A 16,905-nucleotide genomic window follows, 5' to 3' on the forward strand; every position below is an offset into this window, starting at 1 on the left:
GTTGCAGCTCTATAGGGACGTCTCTTTCAAAGAACAATCTCTGCTCCTTGTTGATAGTGTAAGACTGTATTTACAGTAAATAGCTGAAATAGAGATGTGTTTGAAAAATGAATGATTAAATCATTTGTACTGATTCTTTATTCTTAAGCTCAATACCTACTGGGTCTCCAGTAGCAAGTACTCCTTCCAGCCTCCCACTCTTGGTCCCACAACAGCTCTTCTTGGCCATTTACCTTCCCCCGCCTACTCACGGCACCAAACTAACTACACAATGCCACTAATCCTGACAGAAGCATGACGGCTCAATCCATTCTTGCTACAAATTGTAGCTGACTTTTTGTCAGCGTGGGTGGTGACTTATTTTCCCTGTTCGATCAGTGCTAATGGTAAACAGGGATACTGAATACGAGACTCAACTTGCATGTTGGTGGTACCACATACAGCAGATGCATTTGGGGACATGCTGTTTGGTTAACAAAATAAACCTCGGCATACTCAGCGTTTGCCTCTAGCCATTCATTACAGTTTACAATTCATGCTTGACAAATGTTAGTAAAGATATTTTTTGAAGAGTACTGAATAAAGACTTAACTTCTTGTATTGCGTGCGTGCGTGCGTGTCTGGGGCAGGGGCAGGATTGGCCAGGGGCAGAAGTTCATCAACCCATGAGCAGCACAACCTCCGTGGCCTCTATGTCTTCCTGGGACCATTAAGACTCATTAGTCTCTCACACATACAAACACACATCATGAGAACAATGTCTATTCTTCATACACACACACACACACACACACACACACACACACACACCGAAACACAGCACAGAGTCCCAGCAGCCAGGTCACAAGGCCTCAGCTGCTGGATAAGATTAATAGAGACAATAATGTACATTTACAGCCTTGTCAACACTAAATTTATTCCCGACACACAACTGTCACAGCGCTTAGAGACTTTCATCACCAGAAAAGCATTGGTTATTTGTTCAAACAGTGACCTTCACCAACCTTTTGCTCTCATGTGATTAATGACTATCCTCTGCGGAAAAACAAACAGCACAGGTTTACGTCACCTTTGTCTATGAAAGGAAAAAAAACAAAGCAGGACTGAGCAGGTTGTATTAATACCAAGGCAAGGACAGGAGACGAGGACTTGTGTTGCGTCTCAGAAAAACAGTACTGGTTTCCTTTTGAAGATGGCTTTCTAGCCATCACCCAGTATGAATCTTCCAAGTAGTTTTGGTCAGGAGCGGAGGCGCAGAAAGTTATTCACAGGAACTCTATCTAATCTAATTTTCATTGTTTAAAAGGTCTGTTTAAAATTCAAAGTTTAAAAACAGTTCATTTCCTAAACTAATGAACAAGACCTCTATCTGAACTCACTTGTAATATCTGTCAGTTAGTACAGACACAAGTTGTACTTTTTCATACATCCATACCCAAGAATCAATTTTAATGTTGCCAATTATACAGGGTTTGTATAAAAACTGATGAAAACTGGGTGTCCAGATGTAGTATGTGAATAACAAAGTCAAAATAAAGAAGATCATTTCTAAAGAAATTGCAGTGTGAATGCTGGATGTTGAAAAAATGATGCTAAACTGGATTGCTGGCTTTAAAAGTTGAATAATACCAATAATGTCTGAAATATGTGGAATATTTCTAAGGTTTGTTGAAAAGCTGACGCTAAACTGGATTGCTAAAAGTTAAATAATGCCCGTAATGTATGAAATATGAGGAAAATTGCAAGGTTTGAACAGAGTTTCCAGCTGTATGAATAAGTAGAGAGCACTTGATGCTTGAAAAAGTGTGAAAATTGGCCTGTATGTTTGTGCCAAATTACACTAATTTGCTCATCTCAATCAGATGTGCCTAGCTGCAATCAAAGGTCGCCATGGTGATCACGCAAGTAACCACTGATTTCAGACTTAGTGCCAAATGTGAACATCAGAGCACAAATGTTCCTACATTTTAAAGCTACAAACGTGTCTGAGGAGTGCACATTGTAAGAATGAGCGCAAGTTTAAGATACTTTTTAAGTAATGGCAAAATCAGTCATTTCTACATTTCAACAAAAGTTGTTTTTAAAAGTTTTAATGGGATTTCAAGGCTGAATAATACCCAGAATGTATGCAAGATGAGACACATTTTAAAGTTTGATTGGAGTTTATAGATGTGAAAGAGTTGAAAAGTGGTAATATTTCCACTCTGAACATTCTGTTCATTCATTTGAATGCTTCGAGCACTGACACCCAATAACTACATTATGCTATACAATAAAATATACTTTCTATAAAACTATATTTGGTAGTTTTGGCAGGAAGGAGACGTTTTCAAAACCCTCTTTAGAACAAAAATGTAAATACTTTTGCGAGTAATATGGGATTATTGAAAGATAAGTATTTAGTTTGGAGAAACTTAATTGTATATTTCTCGCTCCCTCTGAGCTATTAGACTGTAAACCATCCAGTCTTCAAATAGCTGCTTTCTTTACTATTTGCACTATTTTTGTGATTTTTCTCTGTGAGCATAATGCATCTCAGGGCAGTCTTGCCTGGCACCCTTCCCATTTCTCACCCGCCCCCACCAACACACAAATCCTGCTGCACTCTCGCCATTTTTGACACAAAGGCAACAAAACAACAGGGAGGAAATGAGGAGATGAGATAAGAAAACAACACCTGCTTCCCATCCATTATAGAGGGGGAGGTATGGAGAGTGGGAGAGGAAAGATGGAGGGGGCTGTTGGTTAGGAACGGGAGGGGAAAAGGTCTGACAGACCAGTGAATATGTGAGAGGATAACAGCAAGAAAGGTCCGAACAGCTGGGGCAGGGCATGAGAGGGAGGACTTGCAGTGAAGGGGGAGTAAAGCAGAGAGAAATTGGAGGGGGATAGCTGGAGAGAAGAGAGTGAAAGGAAGATGAGTGAGAGTGGGAGAAAGAGGGAGAGAGGGGAGCACAAGGAGAGTAACTGAAAGAGACCGATTAGTACAGCATGAAATAAGATATATTCATCTGCAGCTGAGCATAGCTTCCAGCAGTGTGCACATGCAAACCTACCATTCAGAGCACATACTGTGCATTTTATACACACACACATGAATAGAAACACATGTGCATGCACAGTGCCAGCACACAGACGTATAGTAGCATGACTGCAAATATATTCATGGCTTGCATCTTAAGGGTTGTTAGAACAGATAAATAAAACAAATATGTCAGTGTGTTTGTGTGCTGATGCATTCCTTTGTGTGATAAGAGTTATTGTTGATGGCTTCAACTGTGTCAAAGTTATTTAAATTAATTAACAGATTTAAAAGGGAAAAAAATAAAACAAGAATACAAAACGTTCCATTCTAGAACAGAGATAGGGTTGTCGCCTTGGAATAAACATTCATTGCAGAACAAATAAACTTGATTTATAGGCTGCTAAAAGTGATGAAATATTGTCCCGAGGTTGACAAAAGAACAGGATATTAATAAAACAGTTTGGTGAATTATTATCTCTTCTTTCTTTCTTTTATGATCTTGTCTTTATTGCTGTGAAATAGCCCGATCCCCGTGTCCCAGACGAGTAATACAATGAATTGCCTACTTTCCCCCTTTATATCGTAACATGTGATGTGTGGTACATGTTGCTTGTCGGAGGGCTGAGCACAAGAACATGTTGAGTGTAATTCGCTGAAGGCTATTTTAAAAGCCATTTCGAGCTTGATTTATCTAGTATGTATGCATGGACAATTTACTGGCGATGTAACAAAGCATGAGAAGCAGATTGAGATCCAGACTGAATTTATGCTGTTAGTCTGTTCATGTTTCCAAGAATCATTCCCCTTTCCCCCTCCAAAGAATCATTTTACCTTATTTGTTCCATCAATGCTTCCATGTGTTGTTGACATCAAGTTAACTATAAAAAACATTTTACATTTTATAGATTAAGAATCTCTATTCTAATCTGCTTTCCCCTTTCTCCTCCTACTTTGAGCTCTACACCATTTTATATGTATAGTTGGATTTTAGTGGCAAAACAGTCCATTAATTGGTGAGTTGATCGTCAAAAAGTCAATAAACCACAATTCTGAGGTTTCATTATTTAAGTAATTTTCTGAGCACATATAAAAAAAAATAAAAAATACTGGTTACAACTTCTCAAATATGAATTTGCTTCTTTTGTCTTCTTTCTTTGTCTTCTTCTGTGAATTAAACATCTCATCAAAACAAGCGATTTTAATATTTCAACCTTTTCTGACCATGTTTCACAATTTTCTGACATTTTAGCAGACAAAAGATCAATACATTAATTGAGAAAAGGATCTAAGAATAATAGATAATGAAAGTCATCGTTAGTTGCAGCCCTAAAGTCCATTAAAAAACATTTTGACACAGTAAATTATGAGAGCGGCGGGACGGCAGCTGTCGCTGGGATGTAGCCGGTCGTCTTCCTTCTCTAGTCCATGTCGAAGTTTCCCAAATTGCTTCCGAAGGTTATGCCATTGGTGTATGAATGGGCTTGAATGTGAATTAGTGTAGTCATGATGGGCAGGTGGCACCTTGCATGGTAGCCACTGCCATCAGTGTGTGAATGGGTGAATGCTGTGGAACAGGGGTGTCAAACTCATTTTCACTCTGGGCCACATCAGCATCACGGTCGCCCTCAAAGGGCCGGTTGTAACTGTAAGATGGTGTAAATGTAACTACTCCTAACATATTGGTAAATAACTCTCTCTGCATTTGATTATTGTTTATTCAAGTGTTAAAATATTGTACATGCAGTTATATAAATGTAAAATGATATTTAAGCACATTTCTGTTATTATAACATAAATCATTTTAATTTAGGGTTAATAAACCCACATTACTCTATCAAAGATCAAACTATTAAAGAAAATAACAAAGACAAATATCAAACACAAGTTATTACATGAACTTTGTTCAAAGCTATTGTTGTCACCTCTCTGCATCACTAATGTCCCCGTCGTCGTCCCGTGCATGGCAGCTACATCCAAGAGCTCCTCACTGAGAGTCAGGTCTTATAAACACTGATAGATGCTCTGTGTCTGTGTTGTCTGTGCCTTCATCAACAGCTAATGAAGAAGACGAGTACCTGCTCGTCTCTTAGCTAGCTGTGTTGTTAGATTGCTGCTAGTTCCTGAACTCGGTCTGCGATGGTGTTTCTTCACAAACTGACATTTGTAAAAGTCTGTATCTGGTCGGAGCTCACCTGCTCACATACCTTTAGCGTGCACTGGGCTGTAGCTTTTGTAAATATATTCTGCTGTGATTGCAGTCTGCCTTTTAATTCTTGGACAATTTGATGTTTTTCTTGGAGGCTAAATTTAGCTCCGTGTTTGGTGTCAAAATGCCGATGTAAATTGCATCCTTCATCACCGACACGCATCATAACACAGAAGACAGACCGTTTGTTCTCCTTGAAGCACAGACATGTATTCGCTTTCCCATCTTAAATTACATCTTCTTCCCTCTGCATCAATTGTTCTCTTCGTGGACATTTTGGGATTATTTGTCGATCTTTTTCAACTCAATCACTTGTTGGAAAACCTCTTTACTGGCTGTTCCCTCTCCTGTCCACCTCAGTGATAGTTTTAATGTCGGTACACAGACAACATGCTAGCTCAGAATTTCAACTTTCTATCTCATAATTTCGACCATGGGGATATTTTTATTTTCAAGTCTAACTTTTAATTTTTTTTTCCAAAATGAAAACTATTTTTTTTTTTTTTTTTTTTTTTTTGCTGGTCAATTCGCGGGCCACATAAAATGACGTGGCGGGCAGGATTCGGCCCGCGGGCCTTGAGTTTGACACGTGTGCTGTGGAATGATGTAAAGTGCTTTAAGTGGTCTAGAAAAGCGCTATACAAACGCAAGTCTATTTACTATTTACTAAAAAAAAATAGATTTTAGGAGATGCTTTCTAACTTCAGAACTATCCCTCTCATTTTCACAACCATGGTTAGCAAACGTTTGAGTTTTGGTGTTTCAAAAATAACAAACTGTGGGTAGGAAATAAAATAAGTGAAGGGAACCTAAAGCAGCACACTGACTACATAACAGGAGGATATTCAGAGAATGACAAGGAGTGAACTCAAAACAATGCTGGGCAACAGACTGACAGCCAAAGTGCAAGAGGTCACAGTTTGCGTAATCCCACGGTGCCACCACCGGAGAAAAGAGTTGCTGTGGTAACCAGCATGACTCCTCCCCCTGACCAGACACACGAGTGAGATAGAGAGGGCGTCAGAAGATTACAGTGTTTGTTAAGACCGACGCAGAGACAGTGGAGGGAGGTTAGATACGTGTAAAGAGAAAGAAGAGGGAAAGAGAACAGGACAGAGCAGAGAGGATCGGAAGAAGGGCAAAAAAAAAAAGCCTTGAACTGTTGCTTTCGCTGGCTAAGATTTAACCTTCAGCTTCCAAGCTCTCTAATTGAAAAATGAACAGCTGTTCAGTTTGACCCGCGCTCCCTGTAAATACAAGCTCAACTGCCAGAGAGAGAGAGAGAGAGAGAGAGAGAGAGAGAGAGAGCTGTAGAATGACAGAGGAGAGATGGAAGCTAAAAGAAGTGAGAGAAACTGACAGGGAGAGGCAGCAAGAGAGATTACCGTTACAGTATCACTACAAGCATGATTCGAAATACGATTATTTGCTTTCTTTCCGGGAGTTACGTTATTAGATCTACGCTCATGACTGTGTGATACGTATTAGTTTAGCTCAGCATAGACACGGGAAGCAGAGGGAAACAGCTGGCCTGGCTCACTCCAAAGTACTGTTCCTCTCTCTAAGCATATTTACAAATATGTTGAGCTATTGCTGTAAGGTTGGAAAAAATATGTATTTATTTGGATAAAGGAAAAAACTTGGAAGGTTAGGGAAGGTTAAAAGAAGGTATAAGTACATCAGACTACGCCCTCATTTGATTCTGACACACATCAGTCATAATTTGCACAATCGCAGTCGGGTAAATGTAAAAGTGTTTGTTGGTTAACTGACAAAAACAACATCTACCACAGCACTTACCATTAAAAACTGTAAACTACAAATAGTTTTAGAATTTCATATTTGTACTAATAGCTATAGGAGTCTGTTATTTGCATATTTGCTAAGTTAATGACTAGATAATGGTGAAAATGACACACCGACCAACTGTGTCTGGTCGGTGTCATTCAAAATATGATCTATTATGACAGTTAATTCATTTATCATTTCATTTTATAATATATAACTTAAGATAACATATTATATTTAAGGACCTGCACACATCCTGGTTGAGCGAAACCCTTTCAATTCCATAGTAAAAATATGAACTGAATTACTGATATGAGCTAGAGGAGACAGTGAGGTTTTAACGGTTAAATTAAAGCTATAACCTCATGTGGATATCTTACAGGACTTGATGAGAGTAATGTGTGCACAAACACACTTCCCTTCAAACCTTAGGAAATAGATTTCAATTGAATGAGTGAAAGGTTGGCTGCATACTAAAATCACCTGTAATTCTGTATGCGCCTATGGAGATGAGCATAGAAACACACTTCCATAAAAATGCAGTCACATACCAGTTGTGGCACGCACGCACGCACACACGCACACACACACACACACACACACACACACCACAAGAATCATATGAATCTATAAAGATCCAATCCTTGGGCATACTGAATTTTAATCACTTGATCATACACACCCTCAATGTTCACAAACAACCTACTAACCCACCAAACGTTGGCGTGATGATGGGCCAAATCATTAACACACACACACACACACACACACACACCTGCACCACTCAACTCTAATCCCTGCTGAGCATTACCAGCTAAACCAAAACCCTGTTGTTAGAGCTGAAGTCCAATAACAATGTCCTACCTCAGTACACTAAACCTCATTGATTCAGGAAACACTTAACACTGGAACCTATGCTGTACATACACAGCTTTTATTGTGCATGGCCAAATGCACAAGCCCTCAACAAAAAAAGTGCTTTGCTCATCTGTTGTAACTATTCACACAAACATCATTGGAGCCTTTACACAAGCAAATGACAAGTCCTAAAAGTTATTAGCCATATGTTGAGCCACCTACTGGATTTGACTTCGTGGGGTTTGTAGATATGTCTTCGTAAATTAATTTTCAAGCCATTGCTTGAACAAATAAAAGATCAGAAAATACATGCTTATTTTAAAAGGAATAGTTTGACGTTTTACATATTTTACCGGAATACTTCAAGATTTTGGTTTACTGTGGTTCACTGTAACAACAAGTTGACCAACTATTTACCAAGAAAGTGTTACAGCCATCTACACCATTTTTTGTTTGTGTACATGTAGAACAAATAAGATACATGCTAATTAGACAGCTATAGAGGTGTTCGTAGGCTTTATATTTTAACTTTGGACTGAGCCATGCTAGCCATTTCCCCTTGCTTTCAATCTTTATGAGAAGCAAAGCTAAGCTACACAAAGTTCTGAACTATACCTCTGAGTTTATATGTAAAACCTAGTTCTATGTACTTTAAAGACACATACTAGTCTTAATCTGAAGCGGATATACACACGCTTCAGTGTCGCTCTGTATCATTAAATGTCCTGTTTGAAAGCCTCTACATGCATGTGTTCACTAACTCCAGTATCTGTTTTTTAACATCCAACCGGTCTCTGAAGTAGCATTTCCCCTTTTCTCTTACCCCTCTCCGCAGGAAAGTACAAGTACAGTCTGGAGCCTATAAAATCCCGTAGAAGTCAAGTACACAATAGCCTGCGCAGATTCCAGTGCAAATGCTTGTTGTGAAAGGCCTCCCCTGCTGTGACGAGAGAAACCCAATACCAGGTGTGCCATCATAAACTTACTGAACCGTCTGAACGGTAACACCACCCACCACTCCTGCACTAAACTACTTTTAAGCTTCAAAATCTGCATCCGCCCTTGTCAAAGCAGAGAGCAGATACTCAGCTGATTCATCTGTCTTTTGTTCTCACATTCCGCCTCCATTTGATTACCATCATTACCATTATTAACGTATCATTATTATTATCATTATCAAGATCTCTACACACACAGCGTCTCATACTCATATAATCTCCCTCCCACAGACCGCTGCTGACAACTACAGCGATGGGGTCGGCCGGCTCAGGTCGGCACGTCAGACACCCAAACCTGAGGCAAGATGTGTTGATGTGATGAGTGTGGACTGTTAACTGCACCTGCATGTTTCTGTCCATACAGCATGAGAGTACCGGATAAATCTGCAGGTGCCATACACATGAGCTTTCTCAACCCTTTCTCCTACACGTGAATGCAATTGATTTGCAAAAGCAAGTGTGGTGTGTGCAGAGTGTGCTGGTAATGTTGTGCAATTCAAGGAGGTTGATGGCTGTTAAAAGCACTCAACATATTTACCGGAGCCTTGAGTCTTTGTGTTATCTTATACATCAAATCAGGATTCAACCATGAATACAAGCTCTCCGTTACCTTCACCAAGTCCTTTAGTAGGTCTAAGAGTGTTGGACTTTTACGAAGAAGTCCTGTAGTGAAGTGTCTGTAGTGAATGCTCCAGATAAAAAAAAAAAAAAAAAAAAAAAAAAAACTTTGCGGGCTCACCTGCAGTCATCAGTCCTAAGCACATTAGCAGTTTTTTTTTCAATCAAAAGATAAATAGGCCTAAAACGAGGCCACTGTTCCCACAGGATTATGTGAGACTGTGTGCTGGGTGGACAAGTAATGAAAAATGCAGATTCTTTTCATATATGTTCAGTACGAACATTGTTGCAATGAAAAAAGGCATTAAGTTGTCACTAAAAAACAACATTGACACATGAATATAATATGTTGACAAAAGATTAGCTCTCCACATGCATACATTTAAGTTGGTGGCAAGGATCAGTAGTAGATACAACTAAGACGTAGATGCAGGGTGTGTTGTGCTGAGGTGCAAAAGACTACACACAACATTTTGCAAACAACAGTAGCTGGTGGAGTTTAAACATCACACCACACGTATAAGACCTGTGATCCAGATTGAGATCAGAGACAGAGGAAAATGGAACGGGGAGAAAATGGGACCTAACAAAGGAGAAACTTTGAGCAAGAGGTGTGATGGAGGAGGAGAGAGCCAGACAAAGCAAAGAACAGAGCTTTCAAAACACAGGGTGACTAACAAAGAAAGGAAAGATTGAGAGCATTGCAAAGAAAATATACCATCTTGTATTCTCTGTGGATGTGGAGAACGTCTCATCTCTGCTTTTTGCTCTGTCCTGACACACAGTCACAGCTTAAAGTGTCCTGCTTTTGCCAGTAGAAAACTCTACATCCTAATTGTTCATGATCCACACTGTTACAAAGACAAATCTGTCTCTGTCCCTCTCAGTCAGAGATGTATGCCTGCTACTCAGTGTGTATGCCTCTTTTTCAGTCTCTATTGCTGATATAAAAAACATTTTGTGTTGGATTAGTAAGAACAAGGAATACATTTGTGTTAGATTTCAACCCTGAACACTAATGAGGGCTCTTACTTTACAACAAGGTCAATATTTTTAAGCACATGATGACTTACATTGTTGAGAGACACTGTGAGAACACTCCTGCTCTTCCTCATCGTTCCTTGAGTATCTCCCTCGCTGTCAAACCACAGCTTCACATGAACACCTGGAAACACAAATAGACAAGTATGTTGTTTTTTTAGAACAAGTTGCTACGAGACGGTTGACGTTGAGGTTGATGGATTATCTTGAGTTGAAACATTGTTTCTGAAAAATTGCTGCTGGTGAGTTTTTCCAAAAGCTTACAGTTTCATTGCTAGACATGGGGATACAACCTTTTTGTACCTTAAAGCTGCTGTGAGAAACTTTTAAACAGTCTCAAATGAATACTGATGCCTCTATATGACCATCAGTAAAGGAGGCCAGCAGGGAGAATTGTCTATTTCTATGTAGTTATTCTTAGTACTCGTCATGGGTGCCACCGGGTCAGATTCTGCACGACATCATATATGAAATCATGCAGTTTTCTCAGAGTCCTTGTTAAAATCAACAAATGTCTTGTTTTGTCCATCCAAAAGTAAAAACCTAAAAATACTCTAATTGCAATTAGACAATTACCTCACAATAGAGAAGCGGCAGCAGAGAATTTTAAATGAAACATTAATCACGACACATTTTCTGTTGACTGACTTATCAATTGATCCACTAATGGTTGCAGTCCTTTGTAAATATATGCTACTAATGTGCACACATAAGCATCCACGGATGAAAAACCACAGCTTAAAGGGAACATGGGAACACAACTGAAAAACACATTTTCTGAAAAACAAAGGTTTTAGGTGAGGTTGTGTAGAACTTTGTGATTATTTAATGCTTTCTAGGCAATTTTCTGCTTCTGTTTTTCACTACCGAGTTGAATCATTGTGAATAGAAATATGTGGACATTTAAATTATCAACAGCTGCCTGGCTGTCCGGCTGTCTGCACAAATTACCATTATGTGACAACAGGATAGATACTGCAGCATCCTCTTATAGTAAAAAAAAACAAAGAAAGCAAATCGCATGTAGTGTATTCAACTTAAGATAACTAAAAACAGTCTTCAACTAATAGATGTAGCTGAAAAAGTACAGCTCTGAAAACTACAGAATATAGGGAATAGAGATGCATTCAGTTCTATCTTCTGGTTTTCTCAGTCTTCTGTTACAGTTAACTGAATATCAAAGACATTTAGGGACATTTGAAGACATCACCTTGGTCTGTGGAAAGTTGTGATGGGCATCTCTGATGTTATGGACCAAAAATAAATCAAAAAAAGAATTGCCGGATGAACTGATAATGTAAACAAGTATTAGTTGCAGCCCTGATACAAATAATGAAATCAAGTATATGAGGCTACTAAATATAGAAACATGTGCATTGAAAGTCTACTGCAAACTACATGTATAGTATACAAGTATAGGTCAACAAGGATGACAACTTAAAGAATAAGAGAGTATGTCATGTGTGAATGTTAAAGAGCTACTTAGGTTGTCTGTCTGAACTGGGTCACAGGTTATGAATACTTTAATTACAAACAACAGTCCTGACATTTATCTGATTGTGTTGCTAATGGACCCAAATTAGAGAAAACAGCCTCTGCTTTTGAGTCGCTGTAAGAATATAATTTTATATAACGCAACTATAAAAACTACATAGTGAACATAATGATCAATAGACAAATGAACACACATGAACTACACAACTGATTAACACCCATCACGAGTCCCTCAGCTCTTCATCTGATGTCTTCAAATAATCTTTCCATTTTGCTAATCCTTATTAGTTTTCTCTTGTGCCTCAACAAATTGTAATTTTTGTAATTATTCCTCTCAATAAGACACAATGAAACCTGAAGCAGCCATACTGGTTCAGCACACTTTAATTCCCCCCATGCTCATCATTCAAAAGCAGAAGACAAGAGTGACTCAAAAGTCATTGAGCCTGTTTCTCTCTAATGAGCCTATTCAGTCGTTAAAGGCCCTAAGAACTCATATGTCCTCTTGTGACCCATGAAGGTTTTTGTTTTTTTTCCTTCAACATAGAAAAGAGACGGGGAGATTACCATCAGCAGCGGAAAAAAAGCAATACAGAGGGAGGGACTGACGGTAAAAGATGAAAGAGACTGTTTCAGGGAAGATCAGGCAAAATTAGAGGAGGAGGGGTTCAGAAGACGATATGAAGATGGAGAATAGAGAATGGTAAAGAGAGCTACATGCAAGCAGGTCAAAGAGGATTTAATGAAATAAAGACAAAAAGCTGGAGGATAAAGTAAGAAGAATTCATTTATTGAGAATGAGGTGCGAAATTAGGAAGCAGAGGAAGATCGAGGGAGACTCAGTAGGACGACTAGATAAGGTCTTTCTGCTTAGTAGAATAGTTCAAGAAATTTGGTAAATACATTCATATATTTTCTTTGTTAAATCCCATAAACTAAGCTAACCAGCTTCTGGCTCCAGCGTCATATTTACCATACAGACATGGGACTGGTATCAATCTTCTCATCAAACTCTCTATGCGAGAACAAGTGTATTTTCCAAAATCAAATGGTAAAGGACAGTTCTTGCCCTTGAAGCAGATGGGCATCTTTCAGCTGGAAAGGACAGGACAACCTTGACACCACCATTACATAAAAACAATCCCATGACGCCACCTAAATGCAGTAACAGAAGTGCAAACACTGTGAATGAACATGCAGGATTCCTCTTCAAAGCATGGACATGAATGTGTCCGGGCTGCTACAAGAGCCCAAGTCAGCACCATTAACTGATAATGAATTTCTATTAAAATGTCCTTTCACGGTGTAATTTGTCTAACCTTTACAGCAAAGACGACTGTCCGCTACTAGTGATTTCTAGGATAGCTCAAAGGCATGTGTACATCCCTTTTATAGTTAGCAAAGTTGCTGACGAATGATCGTAGTTCGAATCTCAATGGTCTTGAAGGAAGTTGCACTGCAATGTGGATTTTCTAACTTCCCTTTTTTTGAGCCTACATTGTCTCTGGTAGCAGTATGTCTCGAAAACAATCACTTTTTAGGAAAGAAATATTGTTTAAATAGATGCAAATTAATTTGTTCCCTCACTCGTCATTAGACGTGATGCATACATCCTAAACCTTCCATTAAAAAGTATGCACACCAGACTTAATTGGTGCAAATGCTAAAGATAGTTGTTTCTCCCCATCGTGTTTGGTTAAGATAGTTTCAGGTGAAAGGCAAGCCTTCTCCGTGGGGATGACAATCTGTTCACCATTAGCAGATAATTAGTGGGTACAAAAGACATTTGTGTTTCGCAGCACATCTGAAAATTGTGCTCGGCGGCACAGATGTAGACAGCAGTTTATGGACACAGATTAGTGCGGTAACTCAGTGGATGACGCACAGTGCTCCTAAGGAGTAGTGTGGCGTGTGTGTGTGTGTGTGTGCATTATGGGGTAATCCTAATTAGCGTTACTTCTGCCTAATTGAGAACATTAGGGAAGACAGGTGTGAAGACAGAAGACACACAAACAACGCCTTCTAGCAATCAAACTAACCCATGCATGCTCTCCGCATAATAATACAAAGATTATCTCTGAAGCGTCGGAGTTAAAGTGTCATCTGCTTTTCTTAAATGAGAACATGGCCTCGCCTTTCACTTGCAGCCAAACGGAGAAAGTGGCAGAAAGGTGATAACATTAAGCACGACATCATAAACACCATTCTGAACAGAGCTGTTGGAAGTATTTTTGCTTGGCAACAAACGCACACATTAAATAATCTGATAATGGGATTGTAATAGCAAACATACACTGCTGTGTAATGTCATAATTTAAAAAGGTAGATTGGCTTGCTGCAAGTGTTGTGTAAAATGTTATGCACGATTACATTCTAATCACAGTAATATGGTACTGCTTTGTCAAAACTAACTAGAAGTCACTGAAGAGTCTGAACCACAAAAATGTCCCTTTCTATGGTTTTTGTTTCATGTATAATTCTAGAAGTGAATGAGCCTCTTGACCCAGCTTCACATAATTCCCTGTTTCCTGGCAGGCATACCTAATATTGGAGGTACAAAGTGCAGTATCTTACTGTCCAAACTAGAGAGTCTACCTAAGTGGTGCTTAAAAGGCAAACACTTCCTCTCTAAGCCATTAGGCAGTCAATGGATCACACAGAAATACCTAAGAAACCCAACCAATTCCCCAGACTGCAGTTCACAGATATATCATTTCAAATGTCACACATGGGAGACACTTTCAGGCAGGTGTCATGGCAAAATGTGACATGATGTTCGGTCACATCTGATCTCTTACCTCCAATATACATGCGCACTCGGGTTCACATGCAACGTGATTGGGAGGTGTCTTGGCTGTATCAGCCAAATAGAGTGGAGATAACAAGCTCCACACCTGACTGTCCTGTTGACTGACTGGCGCAGTGGGACACCTGTTGGAGGAGGAGAAGCAGAATCTAAGCAGCTCTCAGTCTACCCATCCTCTGGTTCACATATCTGTTGCCTGACTTTACGTTCGATCTTCTCGGTTCCATAGGGTCTCAAAGGGTTGGGAAATTACCGGACATTTTCCAAGGGGAGTTAAGCTTTGGTAATTTTGAACGAGGGTATTTCAATTTCCAGACAATCAACATGCTTGTTTCTGACCATGCTTCTGTCCTTTTCAAAGTTCCTCCAGTGGCTGTGGTCTCTAAACCAGAGGCCCTCGCCACTTTCCACCTATAACTTCTCAGACCACAGGCTTCTGGTCCACTAGATATCTCATGTTCTGCGCAGGAGCTAGCTACTAAATTCATGCAACGATGTGCTGTCGCTCCTTTTTATGTCTAAAGCCTGTTCTGCTATAATGAAACTATCTATAATATATTTATAAATCTAAAAGTTTACAATTATGTATGATAATGATATGGTCAACATGTGTTTTTCTATGCACATGGCATGGTTATCACTACCTGAACAAACAACCCCTATATTTCCATTTTAGTCGTTATATTACCCGTTATTAAGTGTCCAATTTGAATATTACTGGAATTTCTACCTTTTGCTTTTTGTTAATTTACTTCAGGAGTTAAAAGCCTGAGTAAGGGGGCTATAAAACACAGAGATCCATGGAATGGTTGAAAGACTCCAAAGACTTGAAGAAAAAGACTTGAAGAAAGATGACAATTAAGTGACAATTAATGTCGCAGTGTCAATCCACGGTGGAAATGAAAGGAAATCAGATTCTTCAGGAACAGAGCAGTTCAGCCTGTCTGCATTCATTCACTATAATCTGTCATGCTCTTGCATCATGCCAGTAGATGAAAGGCGTGCAACAAAAAACATAAAATATGGACATTATTGGACAAATCCAATAATGTCTATTTGTATGATATTCTTTGTAATTCCTTCTCTATATAATAAAGCATGCTATACGACTGGTTCTGCAGCATGATTTATAATAACATCAGAAAGTATCCACACTGCTCCACATCTTGACATTTTTACCTCATCATGTTTTTGATCATCATACGTCTTTATGCGTGTGGGTGCATGACTGTGTCTGTCTGTGAGCGAAAGGGGGACAGCAACAGAGGCAGAGTGCACACACTGATAACGTGATTCCAATACAAAGAAGCTTAACAAAATTCTAAGAACTGTGAGTATTGTGATGTTTTGGCCTTGTATAAATGAATACTTAGAACACCCTTAACATACAATTTAATCCTCCACAGATTCTGAATCCTTAGCTTAGACGTCATAAAACCTGAACAAAGTTAAGATTACATTGAGGACATTTTAATTTTTCGAAATCCACTAACAGAGACAAGAGGGAGAGGGTATGGCAAACAATGGAAGTCCATGAGCCAGTCACTACACAACCCGTCACAAATTAAATACTTGCTGGAAGAATTATTATTCTAAATGTGTAACGGACATGTTATTTTTTTCACCCTCTTGTTAAATAATTCAGTTTTCATATTCCTGATATTTTTGGGCTTCAGTTTCAGCAGAGCAAGAATGCCCTCCTCTTTACATCAAAAATCATGCATACATGTCTATAGATTATTGGTAAATTGATTGTATGGATAATAATCTATCTTTATCAGTTACCATAGTTATGAAGCCTCATGAAAAGCTCAGTGTTATTTAACTTACTGACAGCAGAAGCATACTGCTCTCAGTCTCAAGCTAACACGGAGCAGCTTGGCAGTATTTCGTCCTTCAGTTCTTCTTTTACATAAGGTTTACTGGCTGGATGAAAAACTGATTTATTCAGTGTACCTTATGCTATTGTCATACTATATTCAATTTTATATTCAATATAGATATCAGAGAGATAAACATAACACTATTCGGTATAAAGCAAAAAGCAGTAAAACTGTATAAAATTGCTGTC

The 16,905-nt window shown here is 39.0% G+C and overlaps 1 protein-coding gene across 1 annotated transcript in view; it reads right to left on the reverse strand.

Moving 5' to 3' along the window:
- pde4ba (phosphodiesterase 4B, cAMP-specific a) overlaps positions 1 to 16,905 on the reverse strand; it is a 145,557-nt gene that overhangs the window by 121,356 nt on the left and 7,296 nt on the right. The window contains exon 2 of the mRNA XM_031859534.1: positions 10,567 to 10,658. Within this exon, the coding sequence (XP_031715394.1) occupies positions 10,567 to 10,658 (92 nt within the window). The remainder of the gene's footprint in view (positions 1 to 10,566; positions 10,659 to 16,905) is intronic.

The sequence above is a fragment of the Anarrhichthys ocellatus genome, unplaced genomic scaffold, assembly GCF_004355925.1.
Source record: "Anarrhichthys ocellatus isolate YVR2014 unplaced genomic scaffold, GSC_Weel_1.0 scaffold22, whole genome shotgun sequence".
In the NCBI taxonomy this organism is placed as follows: Eukaryota; Metazoa; Chordata; class Actinopteri; order Perciformes; family Anarhichadidae; genus Anarrhichthys; species Anarrhichthys ocellatus.